Genomic DNA, 12215 nt, shown 5'->3' with positions numbered 1-12215 from the left:
CTATTTCTTAAGTCATCTAATTAATATTTTGGCGGTAAATTAAAGTCATTTAATTAATGTTTTTTAATATTTAGAGATAGTCATTTAGTTAATTCTCTAATATTAAAAAATTGTTATTTAATATTTAATTATATTGGTAATATTTAAATTCCTAATTTATAACTCCTAAATTTAAGGCAAAATTCTCAATATTCAAAATTTTATGTTACGCATAGTTGGGATTTAGTATTTGATATTTAGGCAAAATTCTTTAAAAATAAATCCTCGCCGTCAAACAAATGGCTTTAAATATACATAATAACAAATATTATATGGAAAGGAGTTCAATGCAATAAGGAAAGGATAAAGTATATCCAAGATGGAATAATATGGACACAAAATCTTAATTGATTTATAATTCCTAAATTTAAGACAAAATTTTCGCCCTTCCATATATGTTACGTAATGTTAGGATTTGAAAGGTATTTTTAAGGAAGTCTTCATATAAGGTGAAATATTTATCGATTTTAAAATTTTTAATACTAAGACTTCCTACATAGTTTAAAATAAGAAAATATTTAATAATTAAAATTTTCGTTGATTTCACACATGAAGTTATCATTTTATTATTTTATAATATTCAATATTTTAAAATCAACTAAAATTTATGGTTCAAATGTAGTTACTGGATTCTACTCTTGCAATAGTAATTTATTCTTTTTTAATTTATCGGAGCACTTTATATAGTATTTTCTTTTGATTAAGGAAATAGAATAATTTATATTTTTCTCCCGAGAAAGAAAAAGTTATCGTTAATTAGTTAACAGACCATGTTTGTGTTAATTAGAGAACTTGAAAATGACTGGAAAAATAGAATAATCTTCAAAATACCTCTTTTATAAAAAAAATTAAAAACTTTTAAATCTTTAAAGGCTATATATTCTTGCTGAAACTAAAAAGGAGGTATGATAAGTCGTAAAATTCAAGAGCATATAATTTTAGTTTGTAATCTTACATAATTGTTAATATAATATTTATGAGAAACTTCTTAAATAATCACTCACGAGATAGGTACACGCGTTACGCGCGTATCCTAAGACTAGTATATATATACACACACACACACCTAGTAGGGTCCTGACCTGACCTCGTCATTACTCGACCGAGGTTAGGCTTGGGACTTACTAGGTACCGTTGTGGTGTACTCATGCCCTTTTCTGCATATGTTTTCGTGTGCAGATTCAGGTTCCTCTTACTAGCCTCAAGTTTAGTTAGCAGTTATTGCTATTCCGGAGACTTCAAGGTACATCTGCCCGCATTCGCAGACCTCGGAGTCCCCTTCTATCCTTTCTAATGTTGCTTCCCTTTTATTCGTTCCTAGTACAGATGTATAGAACAGTTAGACAAAGATTTTAGAAAGCTTGTGACTTACGGTGTTTCGGGTCTTGGGAGAGTTGTGTATATTTCTAGAGTGATTATTATATATGTCGAGCGGCATCTCAAATGCTTATTTAAATTATCTGTTACTGTTAATTGTTAATTTTCATATTCTTCATTTCATTTTCGCAAATGTTAGGTTTACCTAGTCGTAAAGATTAGATGACGTCACGACAATTCACGAAGGAAGAATTTGGATCATAACACTAAATTAGTAGCGCGTCTTTATACTTTAGATAAGAGAGGGAAGGACTAGAACCCAATGGGTCATTTCCAGAAGAGGATTCTCTTTTATCCCTTCAAAAGAAAAAAGAAAGGAAAAAAAATTATCTTTTTATATGTTCTCTTTCTTTAAAATTAAAAAAATGGTTGTCATCTAAACTCATTTTAAAATTAAAAGTGACATGAGTTGACTCACTAGCTATGAAATTTTCATAATGACCCAAAAAAAGGGTCGAAATTTATACTACTCCGTTTTAATTTAATCTCAAGGAGAAAATTGTGAATTTATCATAATTTGATTATTGTTACGCTAACTATTAAAAATAAAGTATATTGTAGTTTTTTTACGACTTATTATTTTTTGTGAACGAAGCACGTCTCCTGTGACCGAGTATTCCTGATTCAGCTCCGATAATGCATTTTCGAGAGGAGCCAATAGTTGGGAACTAGATCCCATTGGCCCTAGGTCGGGATTTAATGAATCAAGTCGCTCCACAATTTTGATTATTTGGAGTTTTTTTTTTTTTTTTTGAAGTTTGATCAAATCAATTGAGAATCTCATCATCAATTAGGCGTCCACGTCACATAAATTCATATTTTATAATATTTTGATATTCCTCATAAGAATTTATTGGGCAACAACTTGGAAAATATTGCGAGCATGGATTCATCGAAGAATTAATAGTACCTTATGTTTGCATTCCTCTGTTGATAGTTAAAATACTTTAAAGATTAAAATGTTAAAACTATAATGCCTAGTTAGGACAATCTTTCCACAATTCTTACATGATGCAAACTTGTTAAAAAGAGAGAAAAAAGGTCAACTCGGTGCACTAAGCTCTCACTATGCGCGGGATCCGATGAAGGATCGGACCACAAGGGTCTATTACACACAGTCTTACCCTGCATTTCTGCAAGAGGTTGTTTCCACGGCTCGAACTCGAAACCTCCTTATCACATGGCAGCAACTTTACCGGTTCTCACTAGACCAGAAACATAAAAACAAAATTTATAGGACCGGCTTGAAAGTTGAAAGAGTCCTACAAAACCAAAATTGGGAAGAAAATACAAGGAAGAAGAGGAAGAGAACATAACATAGAAACCAATAGATTCTCACTGTTTCCTGTAGAATTTGGGGAATTGCACAGGATGAATGAAATCAGAAAAACCTTGACAGTGTTAAAACTATAGTTGTTACAAAGAACTCTCTGATGTGTAGTCATGTTTTAAATTTACCATACTCTCATCAAATTTATTTTGACTAAAAAACTTACCCCAACTCTTAATAATGTAGCATTAACTATAGGAGTCTGAAATATGAAGAATGTCAATCTGTTGTAAAACTCTCAACTGTTGACACAATCGTTACACGTTTGAAATCAAGAACCAAAAACATTCTTAATCTGATCAAAGTGAGTCCCAGATATTTTGACTATTGGTACCATTGCTATAAAAGAACATCAAGAACTCTAACTCCAGCATCTCGAAAATTGTCACAGATGCTGAACTGAAGCTTGCACTATATGTTCTATCAATTTAAGCCACACTGAGAAGTGTCTTCTTTACACCGTTGTAACATGCCTCCTCGACACCCTTGTTATAGAAGAGGGGAAGGGAATAGTCTATTTGATGTTGTGCGTAGGAACGCTCAAATAAAATTTGGTGTTCTTGAAGTCATCGAGGAGAGGGTTATATCCATCTTTAGTTCTCGTCTTTGTTGGGAGACCAAATTCTTCCATGAACGCTGCTGTATCGAGCTACAACAAATATTTACATGAATGAATATAAACCAACGAAAAGTAGAGAAGGGGAACTTTGGTTTCTCACAGCTGATGAGTAGGAATTACCGAAATAGTACGTCTTTTCTTTCCCCGCTTCACTGACGTGTCATCTTTTTGCTGCTTCTTCCACCCAGAGCAGTAATGATCCATCTGTTCCAAGAGCAAAAAATCTGTTGGAAAGAATATGTCGGCGTCCCCCTGCAAATTAAAAAAAATAAAACATTGCGGCCAAGTACAGATGCTATTACACAATAGATATTCAAAGTTTCACATGTTCAAGAGCATAATGATTGAAACATCGAATACGTAAAAATTTATTTAGATAACAAGTACGTGCAGTGGTGGCTCAGGGCGTGTTTGGTATGAAGGAAATTATTTTCCATGGAAAATGTGTTTTCCTGGAAAATAAGTGGTTTCTTACTTATTTTCCGATGTTTGATAAGTATGTAGCGAGCATTCATATATAATCTAGGCTGAAATAAAAAATTAAAAAAAGTACTCTCTCTGCTGGAGTGGAAGTCCAACATACGAATACCTCTTATAAACAACATTTCATGATAAAATCCAGGGAGGAATACAGAAATAAGGATCGGATCACCTTTGCATCCAAATAACTGTTGTAATCAGAGCTGCTGCCATCTTTCTGCATTTATTTGATATGAAAAAGGTAAATGAATTTACAGGAATTAAGTTAACTTGTTATCATAAAAATGACTAAAAGCAGAAAATACCAAAAGCAAGCCTTTGCCTCTTAAGATGCAGAGGATTACGTTATCCCATGTGACATTTTGCAAGAAACAGGTAAGTGCCAGAAAATAAATCAAGCGGAGATGCACGTAAATGAAAAACATTGCAATCAACACTCACACTGGTTCTTCTGATACCAATCTTTTCTTTATCAATCCCAATAGTTAACAGGTAAATTTGTAACCTACATGCTGTCAGAAGGTCTGAAGAATAGTAAAACAGTTCTAACACAACAACCACCACCCAACCAAACTTGCCTTGCGACTCACTAATTTAACCATTAGACACTCAAAAATGTAAGAGCGTGACTTTTTGTCAGTTTTAAGGTTTTAAAAGAATATCCAGGTTCTGCACAAGGACATCTAAAGACCGGACCAGCTAGTTGATTTAAATTTATTGATAAAACCAAGTTGTTCCAAGGCTTTGGTCTAATTGTAAGAGCGTAGCATGTGATGCGTAGGTTAGGCACATGTCACAGGTTTGAACCCCACCACAGGCAAAAGCCTGGTATTTAGGTGGAGAAAGGTAGAAGGGCGGGGCCTATTATTCACCGAGTCCCAAACGGTGCGCAACTATCCCTCAAAGATTTCTGAGTTTTCAAGCCTGTAGAATAGGAGAAATGGTGGATCTACAGGCTCCTACCATGGCTTCCAATTTATTCTTGCATCACTTCTGCTGTCACATATTCTTGGCGTCTTATTTGCTCATAATTTTCTCCACCTTCCAAAGTAAAGCTATGCTACGTATTCATATATGAGGGTATGTATAGTTTCTCACTTTCTTAGTAATTTTTCTTCTTTTTTAATTGTTAGAGGGTTTAGGAGTCCAAAAAATGCACCCTTGTCTTGTTTGATAAACTAATTTGACTAAGACGTTTTAGTAGTGCAAGTATTAATCAAAGATCGAGAGAGGCTACAACGAAGCGCAGAAAATCAATGGCATAAGGAGAAAAAGTGAAATGTACCTTGGTTGAAACCAGAGGAGCTCTTTCACCAGGAATTTTAACATCAGGTAGATAACTGAAATCGGAAGCAATTAAAGACATCTTCGGTAAAGCTCCATGTAAAACTTCTAGAAGTTTCTGAATTTTAGGAAGTAGCACTGCATGAGTATATGATATTTTTTTCCCAAGCATGAGCATTTAATATGTTAACCTAAACTGAGGAAAGAGCTCAATCAACATTGCAGAATTATTACCAAGCAACCAGTGGGAAGCCAACACCATCTTGGCTTAGGAAACACTTTTGCCCAAATACTTTTCATCGCCGAAGAAACCCTGCTCCCACCCGTTGTAGCATCAGGCATATCTACGATCTCCATGCAAGACTTGATTAAGGAGTCTTGAATTGGCCTATACAACTCTGAGAGTTCTTCCCTGTTAAAAGAAGACAAAGACGTGTTTTAGCATTATATGCAGATTTGACAATCTTGCTTGGCCATCGTACCTACTACTAATGGACAAAATCACCAATCCGAAATGATTCAATATCAGGCTAAATCCCTCTATAAAGCAAAAATATCTCTCTTATCTTCTCTTACTTCTTTGGGTAGTTTCCTTTTTTCCATATTTTTATGGAGTGGAGTGGCATAAGATATCCTTATGGGAGAAAAACAATACTTACTGCTACTTCTGTTACTAGTTCTCAGGATTTATCAACCAAAAGGCAAAGATTAACTATGCTTGTGCAAATGCTACATTGTTAGCAACATTCATTAGGCTATCCACCTATATACTGTCGAAGAAACATCTCAGTCAAAAATGTAAAATTTGCTTAGCAGAAAAACACTCCAGAATACAAACATCATTATGTCATTGCAACAGTATAAAGTGAATTACCCTTGTTTGCTTTCAACCCACACTTCCATCCACGGAGACATTTGATTCTCAGAATAAATGAGATCATGTGGAAGATTGTCAAGCACCTAAAAGATTACTCAATTGTTAATAAGCTCAATGAATAAAGTTTATGACAACCTCTCAGGCTCACAGTTTAATGGTATAGCAGAAACCAAGATACAAGAATAGACATTGCGTTCGCGTGGAATTTGTAAAGTGCTCATTAGGAGCATGCCATATTTTTGTAATGCATTGTAAGAGGGGGCTCAATTTTTCACCAACCACCCAATTTTACTCATCATGATTGAGCTTCATAAATTAAGTAAGGAAGCCAGTCGTCAATTTCAATGCACACCATATCTTTCTAGAGAAGAACATTACAGACAAAAGAAATAGAGAAAGTAGCCATACCTCTAACATGATAACCCAGCAAGGTTGTTCATCCACATCTCCTGCTTCAACAAGAAAACTTTACGCATTAATGCAAGATAAAGAACAGGGCCATATAAAGAACAGCATCATACCCCATCCACTCCTGTCCGCAGCATCACGACACTCTACTCTAAACTTGGATGAGTGGCTATCAACTTCGCCAACAGTTTGAATCTGTTTCGCTGCAAGTGAGGAACTGATTTCAACCGAACTGTACTCAAGAGAAACGAAGCTTTAGTAATTCTTTATGAAATGATTGAATGAAGAGCCTGCACAGAAAACAATGATAAAAGAAGAGGAACGACATATTCTATGCCGTACTGCTATCTGACACTTCTGAAGCAAAACAATTTGCTCAAGATGTGTTTGAAACTCATGGACACCCTTTTGAAACTTTAGATCAACGTGTAAGGTTAATATCGATTAGAAGTATAACTTTCTACAAATCATTTCTTGTCGTAACAATAAGAAGACATAATCATTTAATGTTTACACTTTTGATATATATTCAGCATTACTAATTCAATGTACTGGGGTTTTTGAAATTTAAATTTATAAAAATATATATAACATGTATTTTACTTTGGTGTCTCATGTTTATATCAGGAAAATAGAAAGAACTTTAACCTTTCAGTTTAATATGATATCCAGGTCGTTGAGATGCATCAGTTCTTGCTTAACTCTTTTTTTTTTAAAAATAATGGTAGTGTCCAGGTCAGTTTGCGCACGCCTCGACTAATTCCACTAGGTACCGGCTACCTATCACCAACACAAGTACTAGATAACTCTATCCACCAAGGCTTAGACAAATGGGACGAAATAACCTAGCGTTTTTGTCTCCAGTGTAATTTGAACCTGAGGCCTCACGGTTCTCCACCCACTTCATTGACCAGTACCACTAGGCTACACCCTTGGGTGCCATTTCTTGCTTAATTCTAAAGTTGATTGTAATATGTTTTACGAAAGGCATGAACTGATATCACCCAAGCTCGGACCTGCTATCATCTTCTCAAAATCTAAGGAGTTACACTTCTAAGTTATATTTTTTATACCCTCCAAGCAGTTAGAACACAGCATTGCATACTTTTAATAACAAAATATGACATAGAGATAAGATTTAAAAAGCACGATAGCATTTAATTAAAAGAAGTGTCTTTGAAGAAAGAGGGCGTAAAATTATACTCTCATGAAAAGAATAGAAAAAATGATCACTAATAATATTTTGTTACTTTGTCAAAAAAAAAATTAGAAAAGAACTAAATGCCTCGGAAAATAATGCATGTATCTAGTCTAAAAAAAATCTTGCATTAGACAATTAAAGCAAAGATCAATGAGCTCCTTTTTCCCTAAGTTCCCCTTAGTCTAGACAACTTTGAGAATATATGGCATCTACCCCACCTTAAGGCCAACAGGTGGAGTGGTACAAAGACCATTATACCCCTTCAATTTCCCTTTTAAACGATGTGGGACATCCTATAATCAACACCTTCCCACATGTGTAATTCGATTCTAAAATTCATCTGCGGACTTCAATGCGGATTTTTTTAATAGAAATAAATACTTCAGAAAACCTAGTAAATCTAATAAGTAATGTTGAACTTTAGAATTACGTGTGAAAGAATCTGAGCATTCGACCAAAACCTTAAAACCGTGAATGGAGTAGTGCAAGACTTTTATAAGCACTTTTACCTCCTATGTGAAACATTATTAATTAGCTAAGGTACCTCAACAAAATTATTGTTCCTCTTTTTCATATCTAATTTGCACAAATGCTTTACTCTGTAACTCTATGGCCATGTAAACAAGTTCATCATGTGTGGCATTCTCAATTAGGTAAAGCACTATGAGCATTATCACATACATGTAACTAATATTATCATAAACTCTTGTCGGTGCATTTAACTTTATGTAATCCAGGATGCCTTTTGCACAGGTTCCTGATCCACCACCTATTTCATATATCTACACCCAAAAGACAGTCAAAATGTAAAGCAAGTGAATGATTGATCAATTAAGTGAAATTTAAGAAGAAAAATAGAGAAAATGAATATTAATAAGTTCCAATGGACAATAAAAGATTGTATGCAGCTAAGAAGCTACATTCTCTAGATATTAACGAACTTACTTTCAGTGGAACAGATAGGTTTGTAGTACGCAAAATGGCTTCAGCAATCCCATGAGCATACCAAGGCTGCAGAGAATTCCATATCACATGATTCGTCTAACAGATAAGTTGGAATACAGGATAGTAAATAATAAAAAGGCTGTGAAGACAAAAGACGCATATAGATCAATGTTCTGACTTCTGGTTATTTGAACTAAAGCGCCTACAAATTAAAAATAAAGTACTCTGAGGAACATAACACATGAATGCATGACAAGATAGCTAAAGTCCATAACTTGGTTAAAAACAAGAAGAAAGACAGAAAAAACTTTCGGTTGTTGGCAATATACAAGAGGAGCTCCTCATATAGGAGTCTAAGCCTATGTAATAAGGTAAGTAACTACTCTGTGCTTACATTATAATAAATAATTATTCCAAATATATCCTAAGAAATAGTCTACATAATTTTCTCACATATAATGAGCAATTACATTTAGAAGCACAAAAGATAGTAATATTACCTTAAAAAGCTCCACTGGAGTAAACCATGAAACATCACTCTGCTTGTAAATCTTATCCAAATGCTTCATGTATGCTTTCCTACCTAAAAAAATCAAAAATCATATTTTCCATCTAAGGACAACTTTTTCTTTAATTATTCTAAAATCAAACTATGACGAAACCTCGTAATTGCACTTGAATAGAGCAAGATGGATGCAGATAATTACATAACTGACTCCAACTAATTTAGGATTAAGGTGTAGTTATTGATTGATTGCACTTCATATTAAGCAGTCAATTTGCTTTACTAAGAACTTAATCCGATTACTACTCAAGAAATGCCAATTAATTCACAAATAGATGAAACAACAGTAAAGTAAAGGAAACGCCAATTACCTTGGAGCTGATTGAACTTAATGCTTCTATCAAGCACTCCAACTGATGCTGATTTCTGGGAGAAATACCCGACATTTGGATCATACAATGCCTTGTGAATAAAATCCCTAACCTTCAAATCAACACGAAACAAACCTTAGCCAATAAATCAAAAAAAAAAAAAAAAAACTAAAGGGTGTGTTTGGTATGCCAGAAAAAAGTTTCTTTAAATAATTCCTCTACGAAATCAGAAAGAAATGAGGATTCTTATACCCGACCCAATTTGTTTGGGATTGAGGCATAGTTGTTGTTTTTGTTGTTTAATTCCTCGACGAAATAATTTTCCACTGTTTGTTAACTTGAACACTGAAAATGTGTTTTTCTCCAAAATAAAGTCATTTCGTTTACAAATATGAACATTTTCACTTAATTAGCAAAGTTATTTTGTTTTACAAATATCGTAAGAGTAATGAAATCATTTTTCAAAATACAAACATTTTCCAGCATAACAATGCACATATACAATATAAACAACAAAAGCAATAAAGGGAATTAGAGAAATTACAAGAATTGGTCTGTCCCCAACAATGTGAGTGGAGTACAAAGCTGAAGAATGCTGACCCAAAAATTCAAAAGGAATCACTGAAGATAAAATTAGGTAAAATTTCAGAAAAATATTAAAGAAAAGTTTAAGTATAAAGAAAACTACTGTAGAAATGAAGGAAATTTTGTTTACCTCTGGGTTTGTGGAAGAGGGAGAAGAGATTTCGTGAAGAGAACGATAGAGGGGCCATAATAATGGAAGATTAAGAGAGGGTTTTGTTATTTCTTTTCTTGAGGGTTTAAGAATTTGTTTATATTTTTTTGTTTCTTCTTTCGGCTAAAATATAATAGTCTCGTTATTGGATTTTCACATTGGACTCTCTTGCTCGGATTACAATTGGTAATTAAAAAGTCCCAGTTTTAAAAATAATTAAATTTAGCCACATAAAATTTGAATAAAAATACTGTTAAAAATATTCCATCATAATATGGTGGAGTTCGAATATTTTACATATGAGCTTCCATCATAATATGTTGTAATTTTATAATGTGCTAAAGTTCAGAATATGCTGGAAGTTTATATGCAGGAGCTCTCGTATATTATGTTGGAATTTTTTGTGTCCTGGAGTTCCAACAAAATATGCTGGAAGTTTATACACATAAGCTCTAGAAATCTCGCATATTATGCTCGAACTTTTTGTATTTCAGCAAAATAATAGTTATTTTTAATGATTTTACAAATACTGTTATTTTTTAATTACTAATCCAAAAAATGACCAGCTTGTGCTATTTTGATTCTTACTCCAGGAGATATCAACCAGCCATCTAAACTTGTTCCAAGTGTCAAAGGCATGACGGCGTGACAGACCACTAAATATATATTCTTAATTTTCAAAATTAAAACTCGAGACTTCTTTATGAAATACTAAAAACTTTTACTATGTTACCACATCCTCCGAGGTTGAATTTCTTAAGTTTGTTTGGAGGTTAATAAAATCTATAATTTCGTACCATTTCAAAGCTGAAACATATGACTTACAAACCTCTTGAATGTTGTAACTAATTAATTCTTAATTTTCTTACAAGATCTTGGTGCAATTCTTTTGAAAAAAAAATATTTAGTTGTTTATTAAAAGGAGCATGAGGCCATATTAGAAAGAAAAAAAAAGAGTTAAATTAATCATACAATCCTACAAATGCATTTGAGGATGGCTTAGCCATTAATGAAATGGGTGGAAAAAAAGAATATTAGGTAATCTTTTTATTTAAGTCTTAACATGTATAAGATAAGTATGCTAAAAATAGCAGGTATCAAATAGAATAATTGATATATGCGCGAGCTAATTTGAATTAAAAATATAAAAAAATATAAAAAAAAAAAAAGGAAAAACTTCACAACCCCACAACTGGAAACTATGGAGATCTATTATTGGAAAAAGTAGCTTGAGTTTTCTCCAATTTTGAGCCCAAAATCAACTAATCGATGATGAGGTCCATTTCAACCGACCCATGTGTAGATAAACCCGTCTACATCCTGTCCTGTCTATTTCATTGGCCCTAATCATTAATCAAAGCCACATTTTTTATAATTCAACTTAGATTATTTTTAACTTAAGCATAAGTTTAAGGGTTTTTTTTTTGGGTAAGCAATGATGGTTCAATTAACTACTACTATGAGATTATAATTAATAGAAACTAGTTGTGTCCCAATAAGTATTTGAAGTGTTAAAGAAAATTTTGTTTACTGTAAATTTTAATATTTTACACCAGAAATGTTGTCATATGCATTAACTCTCTTATTTAAAAAGTTAAAACTTTGTTTCCTTTTAGAAATGGATGAAATACTTTATAAGATTAACCAGCTCCAACAGAGAATTGAATTTCAGATTTTGAGGCTTTGACGCCTCGCCCTTTTCAATTAGGTCAACCTCATTAGCCATAATTAACAATCCATTTTCTTCTTCTTAAAAAGATAAGCAATTAAAGCTTCCTAGCAAAAGCAACAAAATAATTCTCGCGTTCACTTTTACTTATCTACTATACTAAAAATATATTTTCATTTTTACTTGTTCATTATACTAAATCAAGAGAAAGATAATATTTTTTTCCTTGTTTTACCATTATTATTAACTACTCATTCCCCAAATCACTTTCCAAGACTTTTGAAAATGCTATCATTATTATGGATAAAATTATAAAATACATACTTCATTTATTTTTTCTTAAATGAGTACAAAGTCAAAAATGGACAACCAAA

At 33.0% G+C, this 12215-nt stretch overlaps 1 protein-coding gene across 1 annotated transcript; it reads right to left on the bottom strand.

The window, feature by feature from the left end:
- Window positions 1-2956: 2956 nt before the first annotated feature.
- Window positions 2957-10268, bottom strand: LOC104241028 (protein arginine methyltransferase NDUFAF7 homolog, mitochondrial-like). Its single transcript, XM_009795930.2, has 14 exons — window positions 10152-10268; window positions 9981-10057; window positions 9437-9548; window positions 9061-9143; window positions 8561-8626; window positions 8297-8397; window positions 6528-6646; window positions 6415-6455; window positions 6004-6089; window positions 5364-5541; window positions 5131-5247; window positions 4018-4062; window positions 3486-3617; window positions 2957-3395 (listed from the first exon to the last, which is right to left on the bottom strand). Exons 1-14 carry the CDS (start codon window positions 10207-10209, stop codon window positions 3261-3263), a joined length of 1350 nt encoding a protein of 449 aa, XP_009794232.1. The 5' UTR covers window positions 10210-10268; the 3' UTR covers window positions 2957-3260.
- Between the last annotated feature and the right edge of the window lie 1947 nt (window positions 10269-12215).

The sequence above is a fragment of the Nicotiana sylvestris genome, chromosome 10 (assembly GCF_000393655.2).
Source record: "Nicotiana sylvestris chromosome 10, ASM39365v2, whole genome shotgun sequence".
Classification (NCBI taxonomy): domain Eukaryota; kingdom Viridiplantae; phylum Streptophyta; class Magnoliopsida; order Solanales; family Solanaceae; genus Nicotiana; species Nicotiana sylvestris.
Note: the sequence above shows the minus strand (reverse complement) of the source record. Positions and strands in the feature narration are given on the sequence as shown.

Bases quoted from the DNA above. Each gene is read 5' to 3' on its own strand.
- LOC104241028 (XM_009795930.2), bottom strand. From the start codon at position 10,209: ATGGCCCCTCTATCGTTCTCTTCACGAAATCTCTTCTCCCTCTTCCAC. The intron at 6,647-8,296 runs GTATGTGATAAT...TCTTGAGTACAG, and splicing joins TATGATAATATTAGTTACAT to TTCGGTTGAAATCAGTTCCT. The intron at 5,542-6,003 runs GTAATTCACTTT...TTCTTTTAACAG, and splicing joins TGGGTTGAAAGCAAACAAGG to GGAAGAACTCTCAGAGTTGT.